The 12995-nt window shown below is 35.5% G+C and overlaps 1 protein-coding gene across 1 annotated transcript in view; it reads left to right on the top strand.

Moving 5' to 3' along the window:
* Nucleotides 1-12995, top strand: part of LRBA (LPS-responsive vesicle trafficking, beach and anchor containing) — a 419275-nt gene that overhangs the window by 286078 nt on the left and 120202 nt on the right. Inside the window, exon 44 of the mRNA XM_009890761.1 lies at nucleotides 1001-1113. Within this exon, the coding sequence (XP_009889063.1) occupies nucleotides 1001-1113 (113 nt within the window). The remainder of the gene's footprint in view (nucleotides 1-1000; nucleotides 1114-12995) is intronic.

Here is a 12995-nt window from a genome sequence, read left to right as displayed (position 1 = left end):
ATATACCATTTCAAAATTCTGCAAACGAGGATGGAAAAAATACTGGACAGTGTAAGAAAACTGGAAAAAGAAAAACTTAGGTGGAGTTTTAGAAAATGTTTTCTGACAAACTGATAGATTGGGCTGTGAAATAATATTCCTGTGGAAGAAGTAAAAACCTGTCCTGTGAGACTTTTAATACCAGGCTAGACAAAATCTGAGAATATACTGATTGGAGGTGATGTGAATGAACAAGCTTCTGCAACAATATCATAAAAAGAGACAGGATCTGTGTAAAAATTACACATTTTAATATTATAAACCAGGGTATGTAGTGTATGTGTATGTACTGTATACAATTATTCTAACTGAATATTTTGTTTTTACTGGAAGAAGGATATTATTTCCATCTTACAGATGCATGTAGGTGCACATGTGATCCTGAAGGCAGAACAGATTTTCTGTTCTGGTAAATGTTGACATATCTATAGATGGTCGATAGTCAAGGAAGTATTCCCCTCAAAGTGAATTCTTGAGATGAAATGGTTTTTACTTGCATAATTTCTCAATCTAAAATCCTGAGCTGCTTCATTCTGCTTTCACATGTTGAATTTAATTGAGTATGTAGAAATAGTGCTTTAATTTTTAGCGTCAACAAAAGTAGTTGCATTCATTTTTGAAGTGTTTCAACTTAAAGAAACAGAAGACAAGATGACATAAACAATGAAAGGAGAAATGCGTAGAAAATGAATGGATTTAACTGTCACTCTTATTGCAAAAGAGTTTACAATTAAAGTGAAATGGGCTGCAGTGTTTTAAATTAAATACCAGCAATTTGTGAACTTTTCCATTATCCTTTTCAATAAAGCAAAGTAGAATATTGTAATGATATAAGATCTGAAATAAATTACAGTTCTTTTGAAGAGCTCATAAAGTTATATTGTTGTATCTTTAGAGGTTGGTATTTTAGTTAAATATAACTCTTTTAAATCACGGTGGGGTTTTTTTTGTTGTTCTTCAGGTCGAACTTACAATGATTTAAATCAGTACCCTGTCTTCCCTTGGGTTATCACCAACTATGAGTCAGAGGAGTTGGACCTTACACTTCCTAGCAACTTCAGGGATTTGTCAAAGGTATGTGTCATCAGATACACCTTTTTTTCTCTCCAATATTTATCACAGTGGCTTTCAGTCTTGTTAATGTTTTCTGCTGCGTTTGGTACAGTAATGTTAAATGCACAACCACTAACAGTGTTTTGTTTCTATATGTGTATACTGATAATAGGGATCAGATTGTGGAAAAAATGCATTATTGATGTATTCTTATTGCTTCTGATTTTATCAATTTAATAATTGTAAATGGAAGGTGCTGTTAGTTGGAGCATACGCATTACATTGAATTTCAAATTTTAAGGAAGTTAGGAATGCTGAAGGCCGCTAAAGTTTAAAAATTAGCCAAATAATTCTCTGTTTTTCTCAAGAGAATTGTGCTTTTTTAGTAGCAAAGTCTGTGATACTATTATATTTTAAGTACTTTTAAATCATTGCCCGTATTGCCATAAGTAGAAACTTTATTTTTTCATTCTCTGTGTGCATCCCCTTCAGGCACACTCATTTGTCATTTGTCAGACAGACATTGTCAGTTTTTAACAATTTTTCCAAACAACTCCTTTCTGTCAGAGTAGCCTTGTTTTTCTAAGATTCTTACCCAGACAATCATATGCAGATGCAATATTATACAGCCTGTTTAAAACTTCATAGAATGTGATTATTCTCTTTCAGTCTTTTCCAAGAGAGGAATATTTCATTTTACAAGCTAGAAGCATCTCTCATTTTTTCTATAAAGACTAGGTGCAGTGATCATCAAACAGGATCTTTTTCTAAAAGCTAGCTATTATGGGAAATGATTGGCACATGGACCAATATTATTAATTTGTGGAAAACGTAAAGAACATGTTTTAATTATAGATTGTTTTTTATAGAAGTCGTCCATTCAAATTGATAATTTGATAGAAAAAAAAAATCCCCAAAGAAGTAAGGCAGTTTTTAAGAGTTCTTGCTTTCAATTTGCAATTGATTAAGCTAAATGTGTGAAAAACTCCAGAAAATTATTTTTTTTTTACTACAGATACAGTATTTTAGCCTTAAAAAAGGTACTGTATACTCATCAAATGTATATGCAAGTATATAGGTAGATATGTATGTGTGTATATATACATCTATGGTTATATATTTGAAGACTATACCGTACCTTTTGTGTATATGTATGTACAAATAAAAATAAATGAATAATGGTATTAAGTCCAAAGCAGAGGTATACTGAGGTACTGTTATTGTAACATATTCTAATAGTGTTATTTAATTCATCAATTCTATGCTTTCTCAGAATATCTGACTGACACAAATGCAGTTTAATTGGTAAACCCACACATATTTTATAGTTTAACAAATATTTCAAAGGTAAATAACATTTTAAAATAATTTATTGTTGTGGAATTTAATAAAGGCTTTCTTAATAATCCCCAGGCCAAAAAATATCTGAAGGTAGTTCACAACTAAAAATACTTATCACCAATCTAGACTAGACTTGTGAATTACACTTAAGTGAAAATGCAAAACTTACAAGTAACATCATCTCCTAGCTTGAATTGGTACATAAATTAAATGTATTAGTCAATAATAACTTCCTTGATTATGACACAATTTTGCAACCTCATTTTCCATTAACTTTTGTTAAATGACACTTCTGCCTATATCATGTAATTGCTAAAATAATTCAAGGCCAAAAAAAAAAGGATTCTCCAGCTGCTATACTTCTGAGGCATGTCCTTTTAATTGTATTTGAATTTGTAAACTAGTCAATTCAGTCAGCACTGTAGTCCCAGTCTTTCTTTCTCCATGCTGAAATAGAACTAAGTGCAGTGTAGAGCAATTTTTCCTCATTTTAGATTAGGTACCAATCTTGCTTCCATTAAGAAATTGGATAGCAAACCTGCTCTTTTTCTATGCGTTTCTTTATTAACAGTGACTGGTTATATGGATTTCTCTGTTCATGAAAGTAGTCTTTGAGGATTACTAAGTTCTGAGGGAATCTTTCCATGGCCATTGCTGAGGGAGGACATTACTTAGGGACATTACCAAGTGGACATTACTTAGGTGGTATCTATATCTATACTTAACCTTCTCAATCATATGATTGAAAACTATGACCTTAATACAGGAAATAATTATTACAGTATTAGATGTCAGTCAATCTGTATTATGCGTAGAAGGAGTTCCATTAATATTAGTTAGTGCCCGTAACGTGATATTCTTGGGAACTTTTAATCTTTAACAGGTGATCGGCAGAGAATTGTCCCTATTGTTAGGGAATATTGAATATTTATACATATATGTATATTTAAAATGTGTTTTCCCTTATATTCTGTTAAATGTAGTTCATAAGACTGTGTCTTGTTCTCTGAAAATGTAAGTGCTGTTTTGGACGAATGCCACTCCTTCCCATATACATGATGAAAATCTTGATGCCATACCTGTCTCAGATACAACAGTTCAAGTTTAGGTTACTGTTTAGACATTTCTAGCAGTATCAACTCTATGTAGTTTAAATGTTAAACTTTGTGTCAGATGATAAATTAATGGCAAATATCTGAAAAACCTTGCTAATATTCAATTATGAAAAAGTTTGAATGTCATGTATTTTGTGATATTTTCATTGTAGTACTGTTATCTTGGGGGTAATACTTCAAAATAAGTGCTAATGTGTATTGTAGCATGTCTATGCTTTTGCACTGCTAAAGGTTTTAAAAATATTTAAGGACATCTCATTTAACTTTTAACAGTCTTCTGCTTTATGTCGTTTCCTTATCCATGTCCAGAAACACATCACAATTTAGTGCTCCTACTGCATAAAGAAAAGGAAAACTTTGATTTTTGGTCTGGCAGAAAGGATGTCAGGTCAATATTTTTACTTTTTTTGGTACCTAAGAAAATTAAAAATGAAGAATTTTTTTTTAAGTAATTGCAAGTTAAGATTAGGTATTATAAAGCATCAAATATGGATAACAGTTTTGTTAATATATTAACTAAGTCCACAGTTAGTACAGATTTAAACAACTGCAGTGTATAGGTTAAACCAACACTTTATTTAAGCAGCTTCTTATGGCATTGTTTTGAACATCAGTCACACAATGATAAACCAAAGCAACTGAAATGGATTGTGGTTAATATTACTGTCAGCCTGACGAATGCTCCTGACAAATGCCAGGAGCGCACTGCCAGTCTGTTACCCTACTTTGACTCGAGTGTTTATTTCTTAAGAGGTGACTATGGTTTGGAATGAGTATTACATATTATATTTATAGCTGCATATATTTTATTTATACAACAGACACAGTTTCCCACCAGAATGTGTCCCATTTTCTGTATTACTTAACGTTATTCAAAAGCATGTTTTTTTCTTTTTCTTTATTCCATGGAAGTGATAAATTGCATTGTGTTTCTGGAATTGGATAAGGAAAAAAAATAGAAGTAAAAATACATGGAAAATACTGAGGTATCAAAGCATGATTTTATACTCTCAAAAGTTTGTTACACTATCTTGCTGTATGCAAGTAGCTGTTGATAATTTTTCTTTCATAAGGCACAAAATTTCTGTAAGATCATAAACTGACGCTGCTAGAAGAAGAAAATTATGCCATTATTAAATCTTCTTTTGTCTTCACTGTAGCTACATGTGTACATAATAATATTTTTATTTTCATTTTTATCATTTTCATGCAATCATCATCAATTTTATAGAGGCTGTTATGTATGTAATGACTTCTTTTCCAGTCAAGTGTACAAAAGCAACAAATAGGTCTCACCTTCAGTGAAGTGAGGTGTTTAATTGGTATGTGGGAGCCACTGATATAAAATACACTTTGACAGAAGAGATGTAATAGATTTTTTTTACTATGACAAATTAGACTAGTTTTGTTGTTCTAATGCAAATGTCACTTTGACTGTTCTTTAGCATGCCAGCCTGAATTCTGTTGCAGGATGCCCATTTCAGGAGTACAGATACTCTGAAGATATAGCTTGTACTGCATATTTTCCCCTGCGAGGAGACAGAGTGGGATGGGCATGAAATTTGCTTAGTTATCTCTTGTTACCCCTTGGCAAAGAGATAGAAAGTAACAAGTGTTTTGATGTGCACCTAATATACATTTGCAATTTCTTTAAAGAAATCTTTTTGTCTTGATGTGCACCTAATATACATTTGCAATTTGTTTAAAGAAATCTCTTTGTCTAGAGAGGCATTAAAACTTCTACAGGCATTCTGTGAACCAGTGCTTTTCATGTAGGAAATGAAAATTATGTCATATTCAGTTCATGCTCCAACACAAAATCAGTGCGGGTTACTACCAGTTAAAACTGATAAACCCACCAGAAGGACTCGGTGTCCTTCTAAGCATAAAACGTGTTCCAAAATTGGACCCTAAAAGAAGGTGAGAGGAACACTGTGAGAACTAACAATAGTGGGTGCAGTGGTGATGACTTATTTTGATAGGCAATTACATCTGGCATTTAGGCACTGAAATCTATGATGCTTCACACTGCTGGGCTCAACATATACCCTGGTTGCCTTGTCACTGGTATTTTAGGCAGTAAATTTGTCATCTGTACCTGTGACAAAAGATACCACTTAATTTAAAAGCATTCCAAAGCCTGACAGGATAAGCTCAGAAGGAAGGTACAAATATTTTTCCTTTCATGGCAGTTCATGTCAATCCCTGCTTAAAACAGGAGAGTACAGGAAATAAAAGATTTCAAACTTTCTATCAGAATCCCTGGCAGTTAATAAAAGATCCAGTATATTTTCTAGAAGTTTGGATCACCTCAAGAAACAGCAGTAGAGATATCAAGACTAGCCCCCATCTGCAGTCAGCCTGAAGCAGTCATATCTGAAAAGAAGACACATTTTTCATTATTCCTTTGTTAGTCTGTTACAGATTTCGATATTTTTAGTATATTTATCAGATTCTCTTCATTATCAAATAACAAGTTATCATGCTTTCTTTGTAAAACGCAACTTGTTTCTTCAAGGAGAGGGACACTCCATCCTCTCTAAAATTGTATGCAGAACAGGGAACAGTTGAGAGAAAATATTATGGAAACTGGTTTATCACCTTGCTGTAGATGTACATTTGATCTCCAGACCTGTCTGTGCAAAGGGGTCGACAAATCTAGATATTTGACATAATCATGTTAAAAGAAGCTTCTAGGCGAAGGGAAGTATTCAAACAGGAGGCAATACTCTGAGCAGTACCTTGATTTTTAGGGATGCGTATGTAGATACCATTCAGAAAACCATAAAAGAGCAAAATCTAGCTGAGAGAACAAAGCCCCTTTCTTCCCAATCTGTCCTCTTTGAATAGAGATAGACAGCTAAAAAGGGAGGGGAGGGAATTGTAATCGTGATTGAGGTGCTTGCTTGTGATATGGGAACTCAGAAGTCAAGTCCCTCTTTGAAGCAAGCTGTGCAAGCGTATGAAGTTCTCTTGTTCACATCCCAGGACAGCGCTATAGTTTTGGGACCATTATGGGCTTTCTTTGTTTGAACTAGAACATCTATTGTGGAATTAGAAATTGTACCATCTAAACTGCTGAGTAGTCTGTTATATTCCCATGAAAAGTTTTGGTTTAATAATGTAAGTTTTTCCCATTTCAAAATGGGGGGGGGGGGAGTGATTTTGTGAGTCTCAAATGCCAGTGACCCTCAGACAGATTCCGTCGGGGACTTTTGTGCATGATAAAATTGGTCAATTACCCTTTCTGACAGCTGAGTCAAACTGTTGTATCATTTCTTTTAGCACATTCGCCAAAATTAGGAGGCAAAGCTGCAAATGGTCCCATGGGGCTGTGACTGATGTCCTACAGCCGTCTGTTTTCTAGGTCCCAAGCTCGTGTTTGCAGCACCATGGTCAGGTGCTCACCCAGGGGCAGTCCTCACGTCCGCCAGCCCGGGCTCGGGTGGTTCAGCACCACGGACAGGGGCCTCCCCAGACAGGTTCCAGCAGTTCTGTGGTGAAGCGGGAACGTAGCCACAGGGAGGACTTGTTTATTTAAATGAAGTAGGTATTGGATTGTCAAGCCCGACTTAGACATAATCCTTAGAGACACTAAAATGCTATGTCTGCAACAAGTCTAGCTCTTTTGGATTTTCATATCAATCTCTGCTTCATACCCATTGTGTCATGTTCAAACACTGAGATTTTTTGCTGGTATGTTGGCTTGAGCTTCATGCAGCATCTATCCCAGCACCTTTTTCAGAATAAAAATGTAATTTCCATGGATTTTTAGCTGCCTATTGCTCCACAACTCTTATAGAGACCCGCTAAGACTGAAACTTCACCCAAATACATCCCTTGGATGATTTGTCAAAACATACTTTCTGAAATGCTACTTTTGGTCTAGATAGATTTTTTAAAATATTCTGGGAATTTCCACTGCTCTATTACAATGACATAACCATCCTTTTATATCTTTATCTTTTTTTCCTTGTCATTAGTTAGTTATTCTCTGTGTCAAACCATCTCCTCTAAAGAACATATAAGTGCACGATAGAGTGCATCTTGCTGCCATTCTTACTTTCTCTTCCCTGTTCTCTGCTTTTCCCACCAGAGGCTTATTTTTTGAAGTCACAAGAAGCATACATATTGCAGTTTCTAGAATCACTGAATTCTTGGCCAAAGCCAAGTTTACGGGATCAGTAGAATCATTTTGGTAATGAGCCTAATAATCTTCATCTTCCCCTGCCTCAAGGAGCAGTATTGTGTGAAATGCAGAAATACTTAAAGACAAGAAAAATAATAAGTCAGAATTAACAATGAATGTTCAAAATGCTATTCTTACTTTGTATCTGATGTTATTGTCCATCCTGCTCTTGTTTCAATTTTACATGCCCCGAACATACATCATCATCTAATTTGGAATGAACTGAGGGAGGTTCATGACCTTTTAAATGATCACAAGAAACCATGGGGCACATGTCTGGTCATAAAATGTACTAGCAATCAAAATAAAGTAATTTCACACACATGTCTTGGGCCATAGAGTTTTTAAATGTGTTTTCTGTCTTCCTAATGTAAAGTGAATGTTATTCTCTCGATACAGTCTCTGTTCCTTTTTATATTCATATGTTTGTACTCTAGCAGATTATGAGTTGCTACAGCACACATCTGGGTAATTCACATTTCTGAACAAGCATGATGGTGGCTAAGTTGAATATTGCACTCATGCTGGAAATGAGGATGGGATTTATCTCACCTAACTGGAGCTGTCTAAAACTGAGTTGATCAAAATCCTAGGAGCAGGAAGCCTGTTGGGGTCAAAGGACAATCCAGGTATAAAAATAGCGCTCAGAGAAAATGAGAGCATGGTAAAATAGTAATAATGATAATCTTTGTTTAAGGTGGTTCTCAGGCTGTGGCCTTACGTTCATGGACGCATCAGGTGATCTGTCTCAAACTCCAATACTGGCAGATGAAAGTGTGGATCAAATGAAGGAAATCAGTAGAAACAGATCACTAGGAGAAGATGGTGTGATCCTAAAACCTTGAGTTGAATAGTTTAATAAGACTAAGAAAAAAAAATTTACATATAATATCCAGCCAATCACTTGAAACTGCTTCAGTATCAGAAACACAGGGTTAGTTTCCAAAGTTGGGTGGTCACTGGCATTCTGTAGGTCTTTTCTGTACTTTATAGTGTTCAGCATATATGGTAATTTCACAGAATCACAGAATTTTCAGAGTTGGAAGGGACCTCTAGGGATCATCTAGTCCAACTCCCCTGCTAAAGCAGGATTGCCCAGAGCACATTACTCAGGACTGCATCCAGGCGGGTTTTGAAAATCTCCAGAGAAGGGGAATCCACAACCTCCCTGGGCAGCCTGTGCCAGTGCTCTGTCACCATAACTGTAAAGAAGTTTTTTTCGTGTGTTGGAACGGAACTTCCTATGTTCCAACTTGCACCCATTGCCCCTCGTCCTGTCACTGGGAACCACCGAGAAGAGTCTGGCTCCATCCTCCTTCAACCCACCCTTTAGATATTTGTAAGTAGTAATAAGGTCTCCCCTCAGCCTTCTCTTCTCCAGCCTAAAGAGTCCCAGCTCTCTCAGCTTTCCTCATAAGGGAGATGCTCCAATCCCTCAATCATCTTGGTTGCCCTTCGCTGGACTCTCTCCAGCAGTTCCCTGTCCCTTTCTTCTTTGAAAAAGAAGATGAAAAGGGAGCTGATAGAACTTTCTGACAGTGCTAATCTATTGATGGTATTGAAGATGATGGCTGACTAATCAGGAGACCTTCTGAAATAAGTAATAAAATGATGGATGAATTCACCTTAGATAGGAGTGAAGCAATGCATGTGCGAAAAAATATACATTGACGGGCTCTTAGCTGACTATTTATATTCAGGATTGATACAATCTGATTGTCATAGTTCTGTGAAACAGTACAGATTACAGTAAAAAACTCTTTATACTTTCCCAAGTACATCTTTCTAGCCTGCCGCTGCTCTTTTCGTAAGACCTAATGCTTACACGTGGTGCACAATAATGTATATTTTGTGTGCTCTGACAGTGTTTAATCTAAAGAAGATGCAAGTTTGTGTCAGCTTTTAGCTTGAGGTCCAGTGCTGTTAGTATAAGACAAAAGGATTATGGTTTTAGTTCTGATTGTCTTATACAGATCTGGTGTTAGGTATAATGGCTGCTCTTTTCTATGACAGTGGCTTGTATGATGTGTTGGCAGAGGAGCATGGTATGTGAAAAGAAGGCATAGAGAGAGTGTTTTCATCTCCTGCTCTGATTCAAGTGCATGTAGCTTCTCACTAAATCCTGTTTCTCAACATCCCAAAAGGGATTTATTTTAATTTTTTAAAATTTTTTAAATAAGTGAATAGTGGTGCATGGATTTCTTTCACTTGACAGATTATGTCATTTTTTAAATAAGTGAATGGTGATGCATGGATTATATGCAAATGGTTGCTTTTGGCTAGCAGGGCTATTTTCTAAGTAAGGCAACTACAATGCCATACCCTCCTCACCACCTTCAAGCAGCTTGATTTCTCCTCATGATTCCCAGGGACATGCAACTTCCTTTCTCCCTGACCTTTTGGAAGTGTACAACACATAACAGCTCTCTTCAGTTTGCCTTCCCGGTAGTATTACGTTGTAGTAATACCTCAAATACACAGTGTGTGACATACTCAGTTGTGCTGATTGATTGATTAAACTTTATGTGTGCTTAATTAGTTTGCAAGTTTGCAGTTCAGCAGTGCATTGTTTTTGAATCTGCTACAGATGGTTGTAATAGCATTTGATGCTACTGTTAGTAATATGAAGGCCTGGAGATTTTTCCTTTCAATTCAAATTCTTCCAAGATTTTAGGTGACCTGAGGATTATTCTGTCACTAATATATTTGCTAAAACATTGCTAATGTTGCTAAACATAGTTTTCCTTTTTTTTTTTTATGCTTAAGATTAGTTGATGATCCATTTTGAGCTGTGGACTTTGCGAATTTTCTGTTTTCCACCATTACATGTTTTTTGTATCAACCTGTTCAGACATTCCAGTTATTAGATCACCTTTAGATCAGTTTTTCCTGACTGTTCTCGTCTCAAAGGAATGTGTGAGCTCTTAAAAAATCTTAGTAATAAACCATATGTACAAATACTGTTAGTTGAATTTGCAAGCACAAAACTGTTGGCTGCTTTTATTCCAGCCCTTTATTGAATTCTCAGTTTCCCTAGAATAGAAAATTGAGCTTTTAAAATTTTTTTGTAACATGATGTGATCTGATAAATTTCATTGTGTGATTTCTGGTAAACAGGGTCTTTTCAAAGAAATCTTGTAAGGACTGACAACTATTTAAAAAAGCATTTTTACACGAAAAAGCTTAGTGGTTTTAGTATCTGTAGATAATATTAAATTTATTTTAGAAAATGTTGAGATAAGAGCGTTATGGAATTTCATCCCATATGCAGTGCATCAGGAAATACCCAGGGATCCTATATTTGATAAAAATCCTATATTTGATAAAAATGCTGATTACAGTCAGCTGGTTATACTTGTCACTTAGATTAAAGGAGCTGCTGTGACATATTTGTCTGCACCCTGAGCTGTGTGTGCAAGTGTTAAATGAGGTGGCTGGTAGCCATTTATCTGTGTTTCTTCACTAGTGTAAATAAAAAGATATATGTAAGCAAATAAATCATTTGCATGTAAAAGTAGCTGCAAATTTGTTGTAGTGGAGTGCTCTTGAATCGCTTTTTTTGCATCACGTGCACTGGCAACACATGGGAAGATGCTGAACCATGAAGTCGTAAGAGAGGAGCCAGTCCAGAAGCTCATCTGGCTCAATATCTTGCCTCTATGAACAGCCCATAGCATAAGCCTAGTGAAAAAAAGAAAAGAAAGAGGGCATGAAAAGCATCACCCTTCCCTTCAGATAACCTCCCAGGTTTGGCAACCAGAAGTTTAACTACTTTGTGAACTGGAGAAATAATTTAGACAGTCCTGTTTAGTGGCCACTGATGGACTAGTGATCTAGTTTTCTTTTTTTTTTTTTTTAAGCCTATTTATATTTGTTCTGCTTTGCTCCCTGAAGCAATGAATCTAGCAACTTAATTATACAAGAGGTTATAATTTTCTTTGCTTTGCAACTAGGGTAATTACGGCCTTTTTTTTTGTTTGTTTGCTTGTTCTCTGTGGACCATATGAAGTCTTGCTTGCTTGCAACTCTTGTCTATACTTGAAAATTATTTTAGTTTTAGGTCAACATAAAAAGAACAGGAAGTATTCTTCAGAACTTGCTTTACGTTATTGTCCCATTTGTTTCCCTTCTCCCTACAAATTTTCAGGTATCATAATTATTTGAAATACCTATATTCGGAATAACGGATTAGAATTACAACTATGAACATAATGACCTGCCAATTCTAAAGGGCAAAAGCTTAACTAGATGGAACATTAACAAATATCCAGAGGATGTCTACTCAACAAATTCACCAGAGATATGTGTTGACAATATATATGTGTATTTGTATCTGTGTGTATATATATATATTTTCATATATAATTTTATGAATTTTTCTGATATCATAGCTTGATGTCAAAATCGGTAAAGTAGGCTCACTAGTATTCATAATTATTGCACAGTTTCAACATTGCATATACAAAAGTGTTTGACCATAAGATTCCTTATTTCACTAAGAAATCACATGAATTTAAGTAGCTGCTTGTGTTGAAGTTCTCAAAACCTGAGTGTTATAAGTGACTAAAATATGTTTTACAATTAACAGTTAAAAATAGTAAATCAGTTTAGAATCTGAGCAGAAATTATTGTGTGTCACCTAAATGCTGACTGGGGAAGAACACAAATGTTCTGTCAAGTTCTTTCCCTTTGGCGTCAGCCAAATTTTTACATTCAAATTCATAGTTCCCCTCTCCTAACCTAGTCTTTGATGTAGGATTTGGGCATCTGCTGTGAAACCAGGGCTTTTGGGAATGAATTGGTAAGGATTGTAGGATTGTTTTTCTCCTTGCTAGATTGTTTCCATTTTTTAAATCTTTCCCAGAACAGCTCAAAGACTAGTTTAGTTGATCAATGAGGGCAGTTCAAACAGTTCAGCAGATAATTGCATTTGTTGTTTTCTTTGGGATACAGCTCTTTAATGAATTTGAGTTAGATATGGATTAAAGGTAAGATGCCCTCTAAAGAAGATGGGGAAGTTGCAGGACCTAATTTTTAAGAAAGCAGTACTCAGTTGTTTGAGAGGAAGAATGGTGAGTTCTAGCAGTGAGTGAGAATAGGTTCAGAGGGGGGTATGGCATTTTGTGGCTGTTCTCAAACACAAAAATGACAGATGAAAGAGTAGTGATCTACATAATATGAGTTTATTCCCAGATATTTCCCAGTTGACCTAAGTTAATAAAGTTTGGGCATAATTAAACCCTTGCATCTTGTCTTTA

Source organism: Charadrius vociferus, unplaced genomic scaffold, assembly GCF_000708025.1.
Source record: "Charadrius vociferus isolate BGI_N301 unplaced genomic scaffold, ASM70802v2 scaffold178, whole genome shotgun sequence".
Classification (NCBI taxonomy): domain Eukaryota; kingdom Metazoa; phylum Chordata; class Aves; order Charadriiformes; family Charadriidae; genus Charadrius; species Charadrius vociferus.
This window is presented reverse-complemented; position numbering and strand designations above follow the sequence as displayed.